The 16,331-nt window shown below is 61.1% G+C and overlaps 1 protein-coding gene across 1 annotated transcript in view; it reads right to left on the bottom strand.

Moving 5' to 3' along the window:
* The window catches only part of SPTBN5 (spectrin beta, non-erythrocytic 5), a 45,709-nt gene that overhangs the window by 2,558 nt on the left and 26,820 nt on the right, over positions 1 to 16,331 (bottom strand). The window contains 40 exon segments of the mRNA XM_079913589.1: positions 88 to 595; positions 1,069 to 1,123; positions 1,242 to 1,274; positions 1,277 to 1,355; positions 1,525 to 1,701; positions 1,922 to 2,111; positions 2,281 to 2,371; positions 2,374 to 2,497; positions 2,684 to 2,911; positions 3,734 to 3,928; positions 4,157 to 4,210; positions 4,212 to 4,362; positions 4,480 to 4,777; positions 5,140 to 5,380; positions 5,574 to 5,850; positions 5,924 to 6,138; positions 6,218 to 6,355; positions 6,664 to 6,721; positions 6,846 to 6,850; positions 6,975 to 7,118; positions 7,256 to 7,346; positions 8,476 to 8,645; positions 9,249 to 9,326; positions 9,606 to 9,737; positions 9,741 to 9,776; positions 9,780 to 9,794; positions 10,028 to 10,190; positions 10,546 to 10,859; positions 11,633 to 11,744; positions 11,850 to 11,944; positions 13,372 to 13,464; positions 13,466 to 13,495; positions 13,499 to 13,519; positions 14,054 to 14,200; positions 14,590 to 14,694; positions 14,909 to 15,017; positions 15,059 to 15,135; positions 15,237 to 15,332; positions 15,336 to 15,404; positions 15,410 to 15,439. Coding sequence (XP_079769715.1) covers positions 88 to 595; positions 1,069 to 1,123; positions 1,242 to 1,274; positions 1,277 to 1,355; positions 1,525 to 1,701; positions 1,922 to 2,111; positions 2,281 to 2,371; positions 2,374 to 2,497; positions 2,684 to 2,911; positions 3,734 to 3,928; positions 4,157 to 4,210; positions 4,212 to 4,362; positions 4,480 to 4,777; positions 5,140 to 5,380; positions 5,574 to 5,850; positions 5,924 to 6,138; positions 6,218 to 6,355; positions 6,664 to 6,721; positions 6,846 to 6,850; positions 6,975 to 7,118; positions 7,256 to 7,346; positions 8,476 to 8,645; positions 9,249 to 9,326; positions 9,606 to 9,737; positions 9,741 to 9,776; positions 9,780 to 9,794; positions 10,028 to 10,190; positions 10,546 to 10,859; positions 11,633 to 11,744; positions 11,850 to 11,944; positions 13,372 to 13,464; positions 13,466 to 13,495; positions 13,499 to 13,519; positions 14,054 to 14,200; positions 14,590 to 14,694; positions 14,909 to 15,017; positions 15,059 to 15,135; positions 15,237 to 15,332; positions 15,336 to 15,404; positions 15,410 to 15,439 — 5,244 coding nt within the window.

Genomic DNA, 16,331 nt, shown 5'->3' on the forward strand with positions numbered 1-16,331 from the left:
AACGAGCGGTAGAGTTTACCACGACTGTCTCTGCTCTTCCCTGTGGGTCCTTCTTTGTCCTCTGCCCGCCCACCCACTGCCCAGTACCTTGGCTGCCATCCGCTCGTCCTGGAGCAGGCTCGGGCAGCTGCCCCCCGAGGCCCCAGGGCAGCCGTCCCTGGGGCTCATGCCGGGCTGTGGAGAGAAGGCGTGAGGCTGCACCAGCCTCGCCAAAGCCTGTGTGTCTCCAGAGGCTCCCAGGGAAAGGACTGGACTGGACCAAGGTGCCCATGGGGAAGAGGGAGCCAGGGGGTAAACTTCCAGGGAACCCAGGAAGAGGAAGATGAGGGGCGCACCCCCACTTGGGCGAGGACAGAAGCTGTGAAGTGGCCCCGGGGAGCCAGACTGTCCAGTTGCCGCGGTGGGCACCACAACTCGAGCCCGCCAGGCCCCGCTGCCCTCAGCCCTCAAGTGGCTCTGTGGAGGGCAGCTGCTGTGGAAGCAGTTTCCGGGCACTTCCCTGGCTCCTCCCAGGCAGGAGCTCCTACATAAGCTCCAAAAGTCTCCATGGCAGGGGCACGCTTTGCATCCTGAAAATGCAAGATGGGGCCCACCTCTGGAAGGTGGGCGAGGCATCTAACCCTCCCCAACCTCCTCATCCCTGGTGACCCCCCTGGTCCCTGGTACTGAAGTGCTGGCTCGGGGTGTGGGCTCCCTACCCCGACGGTCCCTGCCGCGCTCTCGAGGGAGACAGTGGTGGCAAAGGGTATGCGAGGCCCGACGGGGACACGTGGCTGCAGCTGTGCTGTCTCGGTCAGCTGTGCTCTGGGCCGCCAGCTTCCCAAGGGCTCTGCTGGAGGGAGGTCAGCCCGCTGCCACCTCTCCCAGCTTTCAGCTCCTTCACCTGTGGCTTCTGTTCCACCTTCGGGAGGGGAGCCAGGCCAGGGCTCTGGGGGGCTCCATGCCCCAGCCTCTCCTCCCCACGTGCCTCCCACCCAGAGAGCCCCCGTGTCCTCACTGTTCTTCATCTTTTCCTGCTCCAGCTCAGGAGACTTCCCTCATCCCAGTGCACACGGCGCCCTAGCCTACCTGGAGATGTGGGCAACAGGACGTGACAGCCAGCAAGGGAAAGAATAGGGCTTTCCTGAAGGGTCAGATGTGGGCTCAGCGCCTGGAGAGAGCCTGACTCTCGGGCTGATACCAGGACCGCCCACCCCCATGGGCCCCCAGGCCCCTATCTCCCAGTGCACCCTCATTTCAACCTCCGCTCACCCCTGCCTTCCTCTGCAGTAAGCAAACTTCTCCTCCTGGGCAGCCAGCAGCTTTTCTAAGTCCTGGTGTCTGTGGAGCAGCCACTCCACATCTGACACCGAGCGCTGGGGAGAAGCAAGCCAGGGTGCGGCCCAGCCCTCGGGGGTGCAGAGAGCCATTCCCTCACCCTCTGCAACCTGGCTGGGGGCCCAGGGTGCAGGGGAGCAGCAGGATCTGCCCTTGGCTGTAGCTGCCAGACGGTGCAGCCAGCTAAGGGGCAGGGCCTCGGCTCACCCTGCAGTTGGGGTCCAGCAGGAGGTCCTCCTGGCACGCCAGCCAGGCCTCGGCCCGGTCCAGCCACTGCTGCAGCTTCTGCAGACGCCAGCTCCCCTCACAGCGCTCCCAGTGCAGGGCCCAGGCCTCCCTGAGTGCCCACGGCCAACCGTCCAGCTCCTGCAGGCACTCTGTCATCTGCGGGGACGGGGCACTGGGGGTGAGATGCTCAGGCAGAGCCACGGGGTGGGGCAGGGCTGGAGCACCCAGCAGAGGTGTCGAGGGAAGACCGTGAGGCCTGGACCCTCCCCGTCTCTGCCCCCCTCTCTCCGCCCCCTGCTCCTGCTCAGGGTTCCGAGGCCTTGGGTAACCTGGCTGTGTGCCCAGCTCAGCCCAAGACCCATGTCTGTGCTCGTACCTCCAGGGACATGAAGCGGCCATTGTCCACCGGCTGCTGCCCTTCCTGCTGTACATCCTGGGCTTGACGGCAGTGCCCCTTGATTTGTTGCCCCAGCTCCTCCAGCAGCTCCAGGAGCCACTCGGTCCCAGACACATCCCCAGCCAGCTCCTCTGAGGACACCAGCCCCTGCTTCTCCTGAGCCCATGCTCTGTGGGGCAGGGAGGGGAAGCTGCTGTCAGGGCCAGGAGGGCAGACTGGGGTGGGGGGCAGGGCATGAGCTGCATAGGGAGATGGGGACTATACCCCCCAAAGAGCTGGGGTGACCCCCGCCCTGCAGGGCAGAGCTGAGCCAACAGCCGGGGCAGGATGCCACCTACAGCAGTTCCCGACAGCGTCCGAGGAAGGCGTGGCCCTGGGCAGCCTCCTCCAGCTGCTGACCCCGCTCCTGGACCTTCGCATTCAGGGTGGCCAGGCCTCCTGCACCTCAGCCAGTTGCTTGGCCAGGCCCTCCTGAGCCACAGGGTATAGCTGGCCCAGCTGGCAGGGCTCCATCTGCACCTGGGCCCCCTCCTTTTCCATCGCTGCCAGTCTCTCCTGCAGCCAGAATCAGGCCTTACCCCCTGGCAACCTGATGCCTCTGCTCCTTTTCAGGGAGCACCCATCCACTCTGAGAAGCCCACCTCCACAGCCCGGGCAGGCAGGGCCTCCCTTCCCACCTCTGGGGTCCCCTTACCCAGGGGAGGAGGTCAGACGGGCAGCCCACGGGGCGTGGACCCTTACCTCCAGGCATCTGTGCTGTTGCTGCAGGGTTTGCACTGGCGCCGGGCTGCGGCCACAGGCATCTCTTGCCACCGGGGCCGCCCTCTCCTGCATCCAGCCCCGGAGCTCGGCTGCTACCTGCTCAAAGCCGCAGACCTCACGGGCCATGGCCAGGTTCTGAGAGAGGAGGGCGGGCCTGCTCCGGCCAGGGTCCTCTCTCCCTGGAGGTGTAACCTTCCGGGCCACTTCCTTTTAAACAAGGAGGTCCATGGGGCTTGGTGACTCGTTCATGACCACCGGGTACAGGAAATGTCCCAGATGTGGCAGCTGCTCTGTGAATGTGTGATGTTACTGATGACGGGGTAGGGCCCTGGGGGATTCTGTGAGGAGAGGGTCTTCAGTGCCCAACTCATGAGAGGGGCAGAGGTGGGGGCTTGGAAGCAGGTGGGAATGAGTCCACAGGAGGGAGGACGTTCTTTTGGGGGCACCTGGCTGAGATGAAGAGGGTCGCCTCAGGAGGCTGCCTGGCCAGGACGCTCAGAGGAGGTATCCCTGGGCTGCAGGCTCTGTCAGGGGCTCGGGGACCTGGACTGCTTTTCTAGAAACTGCCAGCTGTGGCTGAGAGCGAAGGTCATAGAGCAACGCTGGGGATGCCCTCAGCACACATCCACTCAGAGCATTTAGATGAGAAGAGTGAATGGCTGGAGCGGTCTTGCCCAGTTAGCGGGTGTGGTGAAGGACAAGAGACCAACGGGGCCTGTGTCTAATAAACCTGAAGCCTATGTTTGGAGGGGGCTTTGGGGGGGGGGTCAGGAGCTGGCCAGACATGCTTCCTGTTTCTCCCTGGAGGTGTGAGCTGCCAGGGGGAAACCACATCAGTGGAGAGACTCGGAGAGGGCTGGAGGTGGAAGACTGCGACTTCTGATCTGCTTGGCACTGGCAGTTGGAGGCAGCCGCCCTGCTCCACACACAGACACACAGACACGGTGGGGCTGCCTGTCCCTGGCCCAGGCAGGTTACACAGCTGTCCCAGCCCCTTGGCTGCCCCTGGCTGAGACTGAGGGCACCTACCTGTGTGCGGGTTTTCACTGCCCGGTCCAGTCTCTCCCAAATGGCCTCGATGTGACTCCGCTGCCCTTGAATCTGGGGAGAGCACCTGGGTGCTGCCCATTCCAAGGAGCCTGCCTGCTTCCGCAGGGCCTGCACATTGGCCTGTCCCAGGCTCTGGACTTCCTTTCTGAAAGCATCGAACTTCTCTTCCAGCACCTGCAGGGTGCAGGGCCAGGGAGGTCACTCTGGAGGTGGCGTCCAGCAGCTCTCAAAGCTACTGAAGGGCTCGGCAGAATCTGCCACTCCTGACGTCCCTTGGCCCTGCCTCTAGGACCACGGGGATCCTCCCAGAGCCGCCCACTTCCTGTGTGGCCCCCTCCCCCTTCTCTGCCCTTGTGGGCCACTCAATCTACTCTCCTCCAGGTTCGCTCAGGAGTGACTCACCTTGACGGGCTCCAGGTCCTGCCTGTAGTCCTGGGACTCAGCAGTGGCCACCTTTGCTGGCCAGCCAGGCGTCCAGGAGCAGGGCTTCCCGCTCCAGTTGGTGGAGCTGCAGCTGCTCCCGAAGGCCTTGCCCCCTGCCCTCCGCTCTCCGCAACAGCCCCGAGTGGGTGTCCCTCACTGCGAGCATCAGGGCGAGCAACTTGGGGCTGCGGCAGGAAGGACAGTCCGCCTGGAGCCCTTCCTCTCCAGGCTGGACCGGCCTCGTGCCTCTGTAGGGAGAGCCCCTCCCTGTTCCTCCCTATTTGGGCCTGGCTCCAACGCACATTTCTGGGTTCTGCCCGCTCTCGAGGAGGGCTGCTGTCTGCTGCAGCCTCTCGATGCGTGTGCTGAACCCCTCCGGGTCTCTCCTGGTGGCCTCCAGCCACCGCAGAAAGGCCTGCGTGGCCTCGGCACTCTGGCCCATATCTTCAATGTCCCGTTCTTGAACACAGCCCCGTTCTTCCAGCCAGGATCCTGCCTCTGGGAGCTGGGGTGGCATAGAGGACAGGTTTCCCTGGGCGATGCCCTCCAGGGCTCCCAACTTTGAGTTCATGGCCTCGAGATTCAGAGCAGTGAGTGGTTCTCAACTTGGCTGACGGGGATCACCTGAGAGCTTTAACAATTGGCTGTGCCTGGCTCTCACCCCGTAAGGTTCTGATTTGGTCTGGAATACAGCTGAGTGTCAGCACTTCTTAAAAGTTCCAGGTGATACTCATGTGATGCACTGATTGAGAATCATTGGTTTAGAAAAAACAGCAAAACCAAACCAAACCAAACCCAGTGGGCTGTTTCCTGGGAAACATGCTGAAGGAAGATCTTGGGAACAGGAGACAACTTAGTGGAGGTGACAGAAGATAGAAGATGCACAGAGAGCCCGGAGCCCCACCTGGGGGTTACCTTCCAGCCCTGCCTACCCTCTGGGTGTCGTCATGACCAACCCCCACCCTTTCGTGCCCCATCACACCCCCTCACCTCCATCAGGAACTGCTGGGCCTCCTGAGCCTGCTGCAGCCGCTGTCGCCTCTGTGTAGCCTCTGCCTGCAGGCGGCCCACGGCATCCTCCAGCTGCCGCGCCCGGGCAGCCACGTCACGGGCAGCAAAGTGCCCAGCCTGCACCAGCTCGCGCCCTGTGCCCACCGCCGCCTGGGTCAGAGCCTCAGGGCTGCTCATCTCAGTCTCCAGGTTCTGCAGAGTCGGAGGAAGACGGGGGATGCTCCTGGGTGCTCCTCGGGGGACCCAGAGTCACGTCTCAAGCCCGGTGGGATCCCACAGCTGCCCCCAGAGAGAACCCTGCCCCTGTGACCGCCAAAGAATCCAGGCAGAAGCTTCCAGCCCGAGGCGACTGACGATGGCCCCGCCCCTCCCGCTGGGCCGACACCTGGCACTTCTCCTGCAGGCGCTGCAGGGCGCTGGGGCTCTGGCCGCAGTCCTGAGCGGCCGTCAGGGACAGCTTCTCGCGCACCCAGACCATCTCCTCGTCGGCCTCCTTGAAGGACTGCAGGAGGAGGCTCCGGGCCTCCAGGGCTGTCCTGCGCTCCCGCAGGGGCGCCCGCTGGCTCTCGAACCTGCAGCAGTGGAGGGCGGGCCCGGGGCAGGGGGCACCCTGGTCGTCAGGATCAGGGCCACACTGTGACCTGCACACCAGCTCGCCCGCTCTGTGCCCCTCACCGTGGGCAGGGAGGGCCCCGAGGAGCCGAGCTGGGGGGCAGAGAGGAGGGACGGCTTTACCGCTGAAGCACCGCTGGGCCTGCTCTTCCACATCTTGGGCCAGGCAGTGGCCTTCCCGGACAAAGGCCTGTGCGTGCCCGGCCTGCCTGTCCAGTTCTTCCTGAGCCCCCAGGAGCTCGTCCAGCCCAGGCTGCTCTGGGCCCCCGATGGGGACTCTTAGTTTGAGCTCCACGGGCTCCAGCCAGTTCCTCCACGCTGTGCCGGAGACGCAGGGCCTGGGGCAGAATGTGAGGTGGGCACGAGAGGGAGAATCTAGAGCTGCACCCAGCCCGCTCCAGGGCCGCACAGCCTCACCTCACGGGCCTCCTGTAGCTTGGCTGCCTTCCTCTGGCAGTTGGCCTGTAGCTCCTCCCAGAGTTCTCTCAGCTCCTGCAGCCGCTCCTGCATGGTTTCTGAGGATGTGAGGCCATCCCACAGCAGCCTCTGCCCCTCCTACAGCCACAACATGGCACACACCTCATGGACTCAGGACTGCTGGTGTCAGGGCACTCGTGTTGGCTCCAACCACCAGCCCCACAGCTGCAGAGTCTGTGTGCTAGCTGTGTGATCTTGGGCAAGTTCCTTAACCTCTCTGAGCTCATTTTCCTTATCCATGTAATGGAGATAATAATGGGTATTTTGTTTAAATGAGATCAAACATTTCAAATACTTAGCAGGGTACTTTATATCACAGAGAGGCAGCCTGGGGTCGGGGCCTGCCCTTTGCAGGTGGAAGAGGGTAAATTTAAAAGGTGCTATACTTTGACTCCTACACGAACAGGACTGCTGGCTACATACCCTGACTCTGTCCTCTGATGTCTGTCCAAGAGAGCTGTTAAAACCATCACGCCAAAACACCATCTTTAAAATTCTTGAAAAGGCACTATTTTTGGAGGGTGCCCAGGGAAGCCACTGCGTCTCATGGCCCTTTGGTGCTTAGCACGGCATCTGTATGCAGAAGGCACTTGAAGGTCGGCCATCCACGGCTGTGATTCAGAGCCAGCTGCCAGGGCTCTGTGGGGTCACCCCCTGCTCTGGCCTGTAAGCCCATCCCTGGTCCCCAAGACCTCACCGTCTGCAGCCTTTGCTGGTGGTGTACACTCGTGTCCTGCGCCTGGAGATTCTGCGGCCGCCGCAACTGTGCCTGCAGCCCGGCTGGGTCCTGCCAGCCCTCTTCCAGGACCACCAGGTTCTTCTCCCTCAGCCATGCAGCCACCTGGGCACACCGGGAGGAACAGGCCCTGCTGCCTAGGGCTCTCCTTTCCCCTAACCTCTGGGCTGCCCCGAGGAAGAGTGGCTTGTCCCGGGGGGCAGCCCCTTCTCTCACCACAACCACTCCCCACGCCGGCCAACCTCGTAGGAACCCTGCAGGAAAGGCTGCAGCTGCCCGAGCTCCTCCAGCTGGTGGCGACAGGTCCTGGCTTGCTCCAGGAGTGCCTCTTTCCTGCCGGAAGGAGGGTGTCAGGGGCCTCAGGTCTGCTCACTGGGACCTGGAGCTGTTATGGGTGTGTGTGTATGCACACGCATGCACACACACGTGCATAGGTGTGCCCTTCCCGCCCAGGACAGCCTTTCTTGTGTATCAATATACCCTGAGTCTGTCTCCTCCTGCTGGGGCTGCCAAAGGGTGTGGAGAGCAGAGGAGATGCAGAGAGTCTTGATGGAATGAAAACAGCCCCCTAGAGGATGCCGGAAGCCTGAGAGGGAGGGGGTCAAGATGGCACTGTCCTGGGGGACAGCCGGGCCTGCCAGGAACCACCTAAGGGGACTGGGGGGGGGCAGGGAGTGTTGACAGAGACCAGCAAACCAACATTTTCCATCTGTCAATCAAAGACCTCGGGTACCCAGGTGGGGTCCACCTGCAGGGAAGAGGAGGGCATGGCCGCCAGGGCACCAGCCCAGGAGCCACAAACACAGTGGGCCCTGGTGGGCTCTCTGGGAAGGACGGAGACCCCCACCAATCTGGAATCCAGCTTTTGGCCAAATCTGCCTTGAGCTAAACGTCTGAGGGGCTGGACGAGGCAGCTGAACCAGATGGGCTTTTATGTGGAAAAAAGGCAGAGACTGGAGTCTCATAGCTGTGCCGGCTTCCGTTAAATGAGCGTAAGACATATGCCAACCCCCGAGTGCCAGGCGCCACACCGGGACATCAGGGATTCCTTCCTCATCCTGACCACAACCCTAAGGGGCAGGTATCTTTATCCCCTCACTGTAGACATGAGACTCTGAGGAATCTGCCCCAAGTCCCGCTGTGAGAGGGCAGCGCAGAAACTCAGCGCCGTCCGGCTAACTGCTGTGCTCTGGTATGGTCCTTTCGTGAGGTCATCTCTCTTTTAGTTTCTTAAGCATGTGCTTCTTTTTAAAAGTCCCCTTTATCTCAGCTGAGTGACGATGTGCTGTCTGACTCCATAACAGGTTGACACACTGCAGGGTCAGGCGCGCTGGGGCCCTGGCATCTGAACTCAGCCCCTGGAAAAGCCTGGTGAGCCCAGGCTAAGGGATACAAGGGAAAGGAAAGAGCCTGATGCCTGTGCCAGCCCACCCACGGCTCCTGCAGCCAGAGCCAGAGGTACCTCAGGAGCACGGCCCGGCACCGGCCCAGGGCACCCTGGGCCTCGGGCTGTCCACCCTGGTGCAGGCTGCGGGTGGAGGCTTCCAGCGCGCTGATCTCCGCCTGTGCCTCCAGGTCTCGCTCATGCATCTTCTGCTTCCACAGCACTGTTTCCATGTCAAGCAAGGAGTCCTGGGAAGCGATACTGTCTACAGGGATGCCCCCTCCCAGTCCCAAGCTATCTACTTTCCTACCAGACACATCCCCCCAATCCCTCAAGGCTGTATCTGGCTTTAGGGCAGCGATTCTCAACCAGGAAAGGCACGGGGGATAAGGGTCAAGTGTTAGAATTTCCAGGGCAGGTGGAGCTCCTCCACATAACAGGGACACCCTCTCCTCTGCACTCCCAGTAAGGCTACGTCAGCACAGGAAACGGCCCCGGATCATCCTCTGAGGACCCCCATGAGTCAGGCTTGCCTGCCACAGGGGTTGGGACAGTTGCGGGAAAAGCAAACCTCTGGGTGTAAGGAAGTGAGGGGGGCAGAGGAGAGAAGGGTGTTGGGAAAAGGAGGCAAGAATGCGTCAGGGGCCACAGGCTCACCCTCTGAGCTCCCACAGAGGGCCCAGCCCCAGATGCATAAGGACTGCCAGCGATGGACGGGTAAGCCACCGCTCAGTGACCGACGTGCTTGAGGGTCGGAGATGCCCTTGGCCTGGGGAGCTCTGGCAGCACTGGCTGGTTTGATCTCTAATGCTGCCCTGGCAAACACTCCCTCACTCCTGCTGGGCACCTACCCCGAGACGCTCACTGGCTGGGCAGACTTCCAGGCTGCAGAGCCAACTTTCCACCTGCTCCACAGAGCTCAGAGCCAGCTGTTGAGAAAGGAAAAGGCAAGAGGAAGTGAGCAGAGGGTCCAGTCAGTGCAGGTGGAGTGACCCTGGTGGTGGCCCAGTGGGAAACCAGGGACCTGGGGCCTGGCTCAACAGAAGGAGTCCACAGCAGGCAAGACTTGCCGTGGGTGAGCTGAGTGGCAGGCGGTGGGTGGTGGTGGGAAAAGCCCCTGGCACGGCAGCCTCTCTGGCTTTGGCTCTGACGAGGGGCAGTGGGTTTAGAACAGGTCCCAGGGGTGGGGGCAGGATGGAGGCTGCTACCTGTAGCTCCAAGGCCTGATGCAGCTGGACCTGGTGCTCCTGCCAGGCCCCTTCCAGGCTGTTCAGCTCCTGGTCTAAACCAGCCGGGGCCTGGCGGATGTTGGGGGTGGATGGGTGCCCGGCGGCAAGCAGTCATTGCCCAATGCTTTGGGCCAGGCTGATGCTGTCTGTTCAGGCATCCAGCTCGGCCTGTAAGAGGACTGGGCTCAGATCCCAGAGGCTGAGGCTTCCTGAGTGGGAGGGAAGAGGCCCAGTGGGAGGGCAGAGAGGTGGGGAAGACCACTGAGGGGATTAGAGGGAAGAGGAGAAAGGCAGAGGTAGCCGATGCAGAAAGAACCCAAGAGAAAAGTGGGATCACAGTAAGGGGGAGGCCAGCGAGGAGGCGAGATCCCAAGAAGGGCCTCAGGGTCTGGGCCGCTCACCTTGCGATCCCGGCGTTCCTCCAACATGCTCTGGACATCCGCGAGGCTGCTGGGGGTGCTCTGGGCGTCCATCTCAGCTCGCAGCCTCTGGGCCCAGATCAGCAATTCCTGCAGCGTTGCCTGCCGCTTCTGAGCTTGGAGCAAGGCATCCAGCGACTCCTTCCTGCCACAGGGTTCATCAGCTAGTCCTAGGGCCTCTGAGCCCCCTTCCCCCGCCAGTGCCTTCTGTCCCTGAATCCCCTCAGCCAAAGAAGGGCCCACGGGCTGGGAATTAACAGGGTGGCGATACAGATGGTTATTAGAAGGATGGAGAAAGACTCTTAGGGAAGGGTGGGGATTGAGACGCTGCAGGGGATGGCTCAGCGAGAGCAGTGAGGGAAAGAGGCCTGGGGGTTTGTACCGCTTCTGGGCCCCACTCCGGAGCTGCCACCAGCTGCCCATCATTGCCTGCTGCTTGCGGCAAGGGTGTGGGCGGCCTCAGGGCTTCTCTGGCAGAAGCGGCCTACCTCATGCTCTACAGGCTGTGAGGGAAGCCAGGGTCGGCGGCTGGGGCAGGGAGGCAGGTGGTGCTCAGGGGAGCCCAGCCTGTGGTTGTACAGCTCAGTGGACCTGGCTGGCCCTCGGTCCCAAGCACGTCCCCGCCCCGCCGCGTGCCTGCCCAGGGTCCCACGGAGGAGGTGCCCTGGGCCTGGGGCCACCTCCACACCCAGCTGCACACCTCCACCTGGGCCTGGACGAGGCCTATTTCCTGCTCCAACTCCTTGTGTTTCCGCCTCAGCCTCTGCATGCTCTCCAGATGTTTCCCATAGTCCAGGGCCTGGACCAGGGTGGCCTGGGGAGGAAGGGGGCGTTATTATCAGCCTTTTCTCCAGCTCCTCCCTCACTGCAGAGGGGTCGCTGGCCATAGGGTTTCTGTGTGGGAAGCAAGCACCCAGCCTGATTCCCTTCCCAGGGCCCTCCGCGGGCTGGAGCAGGCCGCTGGCTCTGACCACAGGTCTCTTCCTTCTGTGAGGGAGGAAGGTTCCCAGGAGAGACTTGGGGCTGGAGTTTCGCTGGCGGTAGGAACCTTCACGGGTGTGCTGCTTCCACATGCGTGGTCTCACTTGACCCTCGCTCCTTTGCAGGGAACTGAGATGGGCTGGCCTGGGTGAGGCAGGAACCAGAGGGCCAGTAAGAACAGAGCCCTCTGCATGCTCAGAACAGGGCGCCACGTGCTTCACAGGGGGCTTCTCAGGCCACGCACAACTTCCCCACTCCCACCTCTGCCAGCGTCTAGGCCAGGTTTCTCTGTGGCTGCTGACACGATCCCGGGGCAAAGCTACTGCGGGTTCTGGCCTTGCTCGGGGACAACAGAGGAAACGGTGGGGAGCGGGATGCTCTGGCCTCTGGACTCACAGTGCTTCTGGGAGAGAAAGGCGGCAGGTGGGCCAGCCTCCTAGAAGCAAATGGGGGCTTCTAGGTCCGCAGTTGACCCCAAGAACGGCTGGCAGACCCTCGGATGGCCCCCTGATGGGACCTGCCTACAGGTACCCAGCTGAAGAGGAGAGGCGGGTGAGGGGGGGGACGCACTGGCTCCCTGGCTGCATCAGCAGTTCCACTGCTTACCTTCTCCCCGATCTGCTGAGTGAGGTCATCCAGCTTTTGGGACGTGTGTATCTCCAGGGCCCCTTCAAGCTGCCGCTGGTAGCAGAGCAGGTTGCCATGGAAACTGTTCCACCTGACGGAGAGGGTGTAAGGCTGAGGCTGAGGTGACCCTCCAGCTCCCTCTCCCAGCCCCACTGCTTCCGGCTCTGGGACAGGCCTGTTGTTGAGCTGCTGTCACCGTTGGCAGGTGGTGTTGAGTTGCTCAGGGTCCTGGTTCTTGGACTGCAGGGACAAGTCATTGACGCTCCTGATGTGGGCATCATCCACCGTGTCCTGTGGAGGTGCAGGGGGAGGGCATCTGTGGCACCTGCTCCGAGCCCCTTCTTTGCACTGCACCAATACTTGGAGAGTGTGCTTGGGCCTGAGAGAGCTCGAGGGACTGCACGTTTGCAGAGTGCAGGCAGCTGCTTCCTCTGCCGTGGCCATCCCATCACATGCCAGGTGCCCTGAGCAAGATGCACCTGGGGTCTGTAGCCCAGGGTCATCTCTAAGACTAGGAAATCTGCTCCCCAGGTCGGGACCAGGCAGGAGGGGGAGGGCAGGCACGCATTGATGAACAGAAGCTTTTAAAGTTAAAATGCAGCTTCTCAGGATAAGAAAAGCAAAGTAAGGGGTTGAATGAAACGGTGAGTGCCAGCCTCCTTAGGTTTGGGTGTCCCTGTCCCTGGGAGTCACTGGGCTGAGGCTGCCACAGCTTAGACACTGGGTGGGGTTCACGGCTACACGGGGCTGGGGTCCTTGACGGTGGATGGACTGCAGGCGTCCTGCCCCAGTAAAAGTGCCTTGCACTGGTCTACATTTCCAAAGCGCTTCCCAATAGGTGTCTCACAGGTGCGCAGGGAAGGGGGTTTCTCTCTTTTATAGAAGCTGGAGCAGAGCTCAGAGACTAACCTGGTGAATTTATGGCAGAGCCAGGACTCAAACCCAACTCCTCAAGTCTATCTAACTAACACTCTTTCTCCTACAGCATCTGGCACAGTGGCTGTGAAATTCCACCATTAGTAAAGGCCATCTTAGATTGGAGCACTGCAGCCTTTTAAAAAAGTCATATACTTACTTCAGGGGGTGAGGTTAGCATGTCTGGGCTCTTAATACATGATTGTGAATGCACTTGGCCAATGTCTTTCCTCTATACCGCATAAGGGAAACTGATTTTGGTGTGTGTATGAGTAGCGGCTGGGGAGGAGATGCTGAATGAGAGTTCTGAGCAACTGCAGTTTATTGATCATCTACTACACCCAGGCACACATGCATTCTTGTTCTTCTAAATTTTGAAATAATCATAGATGCACAGGAAATTGCACAAGTGTATAATGAAGGCCCGTGTACCCTTCCCCCAGCTTCCCCTGATGGTAACATCTTACATAACTCTAGTGCCATATGAGAACCAGGACACTGACTTTGGTGTAACTGTTAACTAGACTACAGACTTTATTCAGAGTTCAGCAGCTTTTACATGCATGCACCTGTGTGTGTGTGGGAAGGTATAGCTCTAGGCAGTTTTATCACATGTATAGATTCCTGTAACCACCACCATACGTATATGCTCTCTTACCTATGAGGTAAGCAGTATCCCCATTTTAAAGATGAAGAAACTAAGGCCTGGTGAGGTGAGGGAGGCTCCCCCTGCCTCAGACCTTTCCCCTTGGCCATCCTGGTGTCCTCACTTTGGGGCAGGGTGTGGGCTGAGGGCCTGTTACCTTGGCAACAGAGGTCATGATCTCATGGGCCTGGACCTCAGCCTCGAAGGCCTGGTGTTTCGGCACGTGCCTCAACTTATCTTTCAGGTCCCCAAGGAGGGACTGGTTCTTTCAGCTGCTGGAGTCACTCCTGGATCCAGTCCTCGGCCTGGTGGGGTGGGGGGGACATGAATCTCATGATGCTGATGCTGCCTCGGTCCACAGAAACGTCCCACACGCCTGCGCTCAGCTGTGCCCAGGTAGCTGGCTTCTGGCCCAAGGGTGGGGCTGGGCAGTGCCTGGTAAATAAGATCCAATGGTCTGAGCCCAGGAAGACAGCCCCAGGCCCAGATGGCCCCGCAGCCACACAAAGGGGCTGGCCAGGGAGCTTGGGTGGGACCTCATTTTGGAGGTGAGGCTCACCTGCCCCGGAGCCCTGGACTTCTCTGCTCCCTCCCAATGCCTCTCTTTGCCCTGGCTCTGTGAGAGCTTAGGAAGCAGCGGGGTCTCCACGTACAGGGTCTTCAAATCAAATGTCTGGGCTCCAGCATGGCCTCTGGGAAAGCCATTTAACTCTCCAAACTTTAGTATCCTCATCACAGGGCTGTGGTGAGGCCTGAATGAGCCCGTGAAGGCGGACGTCATCTGTAAACTGGGAAATGTGGCCCAAGTGGAAGGTACTGGGCTGGAGAGGCCCTCTGACCTGGAAGGCGGCCCTGATGAGGGCCGTCATCAGCAGGGAGGCGTGCAGGGTGTGTCCCCGGCTCTCCGCCAGCTCCTCCACCTGAGCCCGGCGCTCTAGCAAGCTGCAGAGCAGGTCCTGCACCCTGGGGCCCCCGAGCATCTTCACCTGCTCACACAGAGCCGCCTCCAGTGGGCGGGGTGGGGCTGGGGGGAACTCAGCTCTCGGCTCCTCATTCGGGGGAGCCCCGCCTTCAGCCCTGCATGGCCCAAGGCTGGCCGGTCCTCCCAGCAAGCCAGAACCAGCCCCCAGCTCTCCCCCCACGGCCCCCGCTCCGCTGCCCTGTGACTACCTGATCTGGAGCCATGTGGCCCCTGTGTCTCTGCAGTGTGGCCCACCCCATCCCAGGCCCTCCTGAGCCACACGTCCTACTCTGCTCAGTCAGCCCCAGCCAGGCACCCCTAGCCCCCCAGGCCACCCCCGAACATCAGCATTGCTTGTGGGTACACACCGAGCACCCCACCTTGACCACGCCCAGGATCCCCCAAACCCATTACCTTCTCGTCCTGGGCAGTCGGCACCTTCTGGAATGTCTCATGCTTGCGAATCAACTGCTCCACCTGTTCCACGGAGCTCCCCAGGGCACTGGTTCTCCGGAAGACCTGGCTCAGCCCACGGAAAAGTCAAAGGGGCCATCAGGGACTGTCCAGCCGGCCCCCCACCCCCATTTGCAGCCGTCTGGGTCGAGGCAGTGCACAGCCTCTGGGCTCCACATCGGGGAAAGGGCCAGAGCCCCAGGAAGCAAGAGAGCAGGTCGGGGAGAGGGCAGAGGGGAGAAGAGGGTGTGCTAGGAGCCTATGGGGTGAGGGCACCTGCCTCCCGGGCTGTGAGGGTCTCGTCCAGGCGGCCACGCTTTCTGAGGAAGAGCTGCTCCCGGTGCATGGCCTGCAGCCTCTCCTGTTTCTGCTCCCAGGACTGGAACACCTGCTGCTGCTTGTCCTGCAGGACTTGCAGCCCTTCCTGGACCTGGGCATGAGCGTGTGGAGAGCCTGCACTCCGGAGAGCCGCATGGACCAGATGGAAGCGGGTCCCAAGGGCAGCCTCTGAGGAGAGGCCGGCATGGCGCAGTGGGGTAGGGGTACAGTGATTGGGCACAGGCTCAGGCGGGGTAGGCTGGGGGGGGCACCAGGAAAGGGGGGCCCACCTCCGTGATGGATGTCCCTGCAGCCAAAAGTGCCTGCTGGCCCACCGGGGCAGCCTGCTGGTGCAGCTCCTCCTGGGCCTCCAGCACTGCCCGAAGCTACTGGTGGGCGCTGAGCTTCAGCAGGCCACTGCCGGGATCCTGGGAGATCTCCTCCACCTGCAGCTGCTGTCACACACAGGCGCCCAGGAGATGCAGTCCCACACCTGGATCCCAAGGAGACGGAGGGAGGGAGTTGGGTGAGGGCTGGGCGGGGCGGCAGAGAACCAGCCTCGGAGGCACAACCGCCGCCTGCCTGGATCCACTCACACACTGAAGCGGCCCCGAGCTGTCACAGCTCAGAGCCCAGGTGAGGTCCACGAGGCCTGCGGTCACCTCGCTGCTCCGCTGTTGTCCAACCCCATCCCCCCAGGGCTACTAAACTTCCACAGGCGCCAGACCAGCCTCCTCCTTGCCCTGCCCGTGACTTCTCTCCACCCTAGGCTTCCCCTTGCCCCTCTTGCTTAGAAGTTCTTCTCCTTCCTTCCATCCCTTCCAAGCTCACGTGTTCATCAAGGGCCAAGGCCTTCTTTGCCTTGTGAAGCCTTCCCTGCCCCCCTGCCATCTCACTGCGTGCCTTGTCCTCTGAATCTCCAGTTTAATACTTACAAACGCTCTTCTGTTGATTTGTGTACAAACACATGTTAAAGCTGGAGCGGCCTTGGATCCATGTCCCTACACCTCATTGCACAGATGAAGAAGGGTAAATTGCACATCGTGTGTGAGGTAGTTTTGTAACCTCCAGACGCTCACACACAGGGGGTAACAAGCTAGGGGTAAGTGCCTTGCTCGAGCCCACACTGCTAGAAAGTGGCAGAGTTGGGTCTCTAAACTCAAGCCTTTTTGCTGTGTCATAGTTTGGGTCTCCCTGTCTATGAGGCACCGGGATAAGGGGACTCCTAGGACACCCATAGCCAGGGCCCACTGTCCCAATCTGACTCTCTGGGGTATTAGGCTCATCCCCCCCAGCTAGATAGGCTCCCTGACGGCAGTGATTCCATTTTTCACAGGCTCTATATCACCTTCTCTCCCCACTCACAGCTCCTAGCAGAGAGCTAA

This window comes from Stenella coeruleoalba (genome assembly GCF_951394435.1).
Source record: "Stenella coeruleoalba genome assembly, chromosome: 2".
Taxonomy (NCBI): Eukaryota; Metazoa; Chordata; class Mammalia; order Artiodactyla; family Delphinidae; genus Stenella; species Stenella coeruleoalba.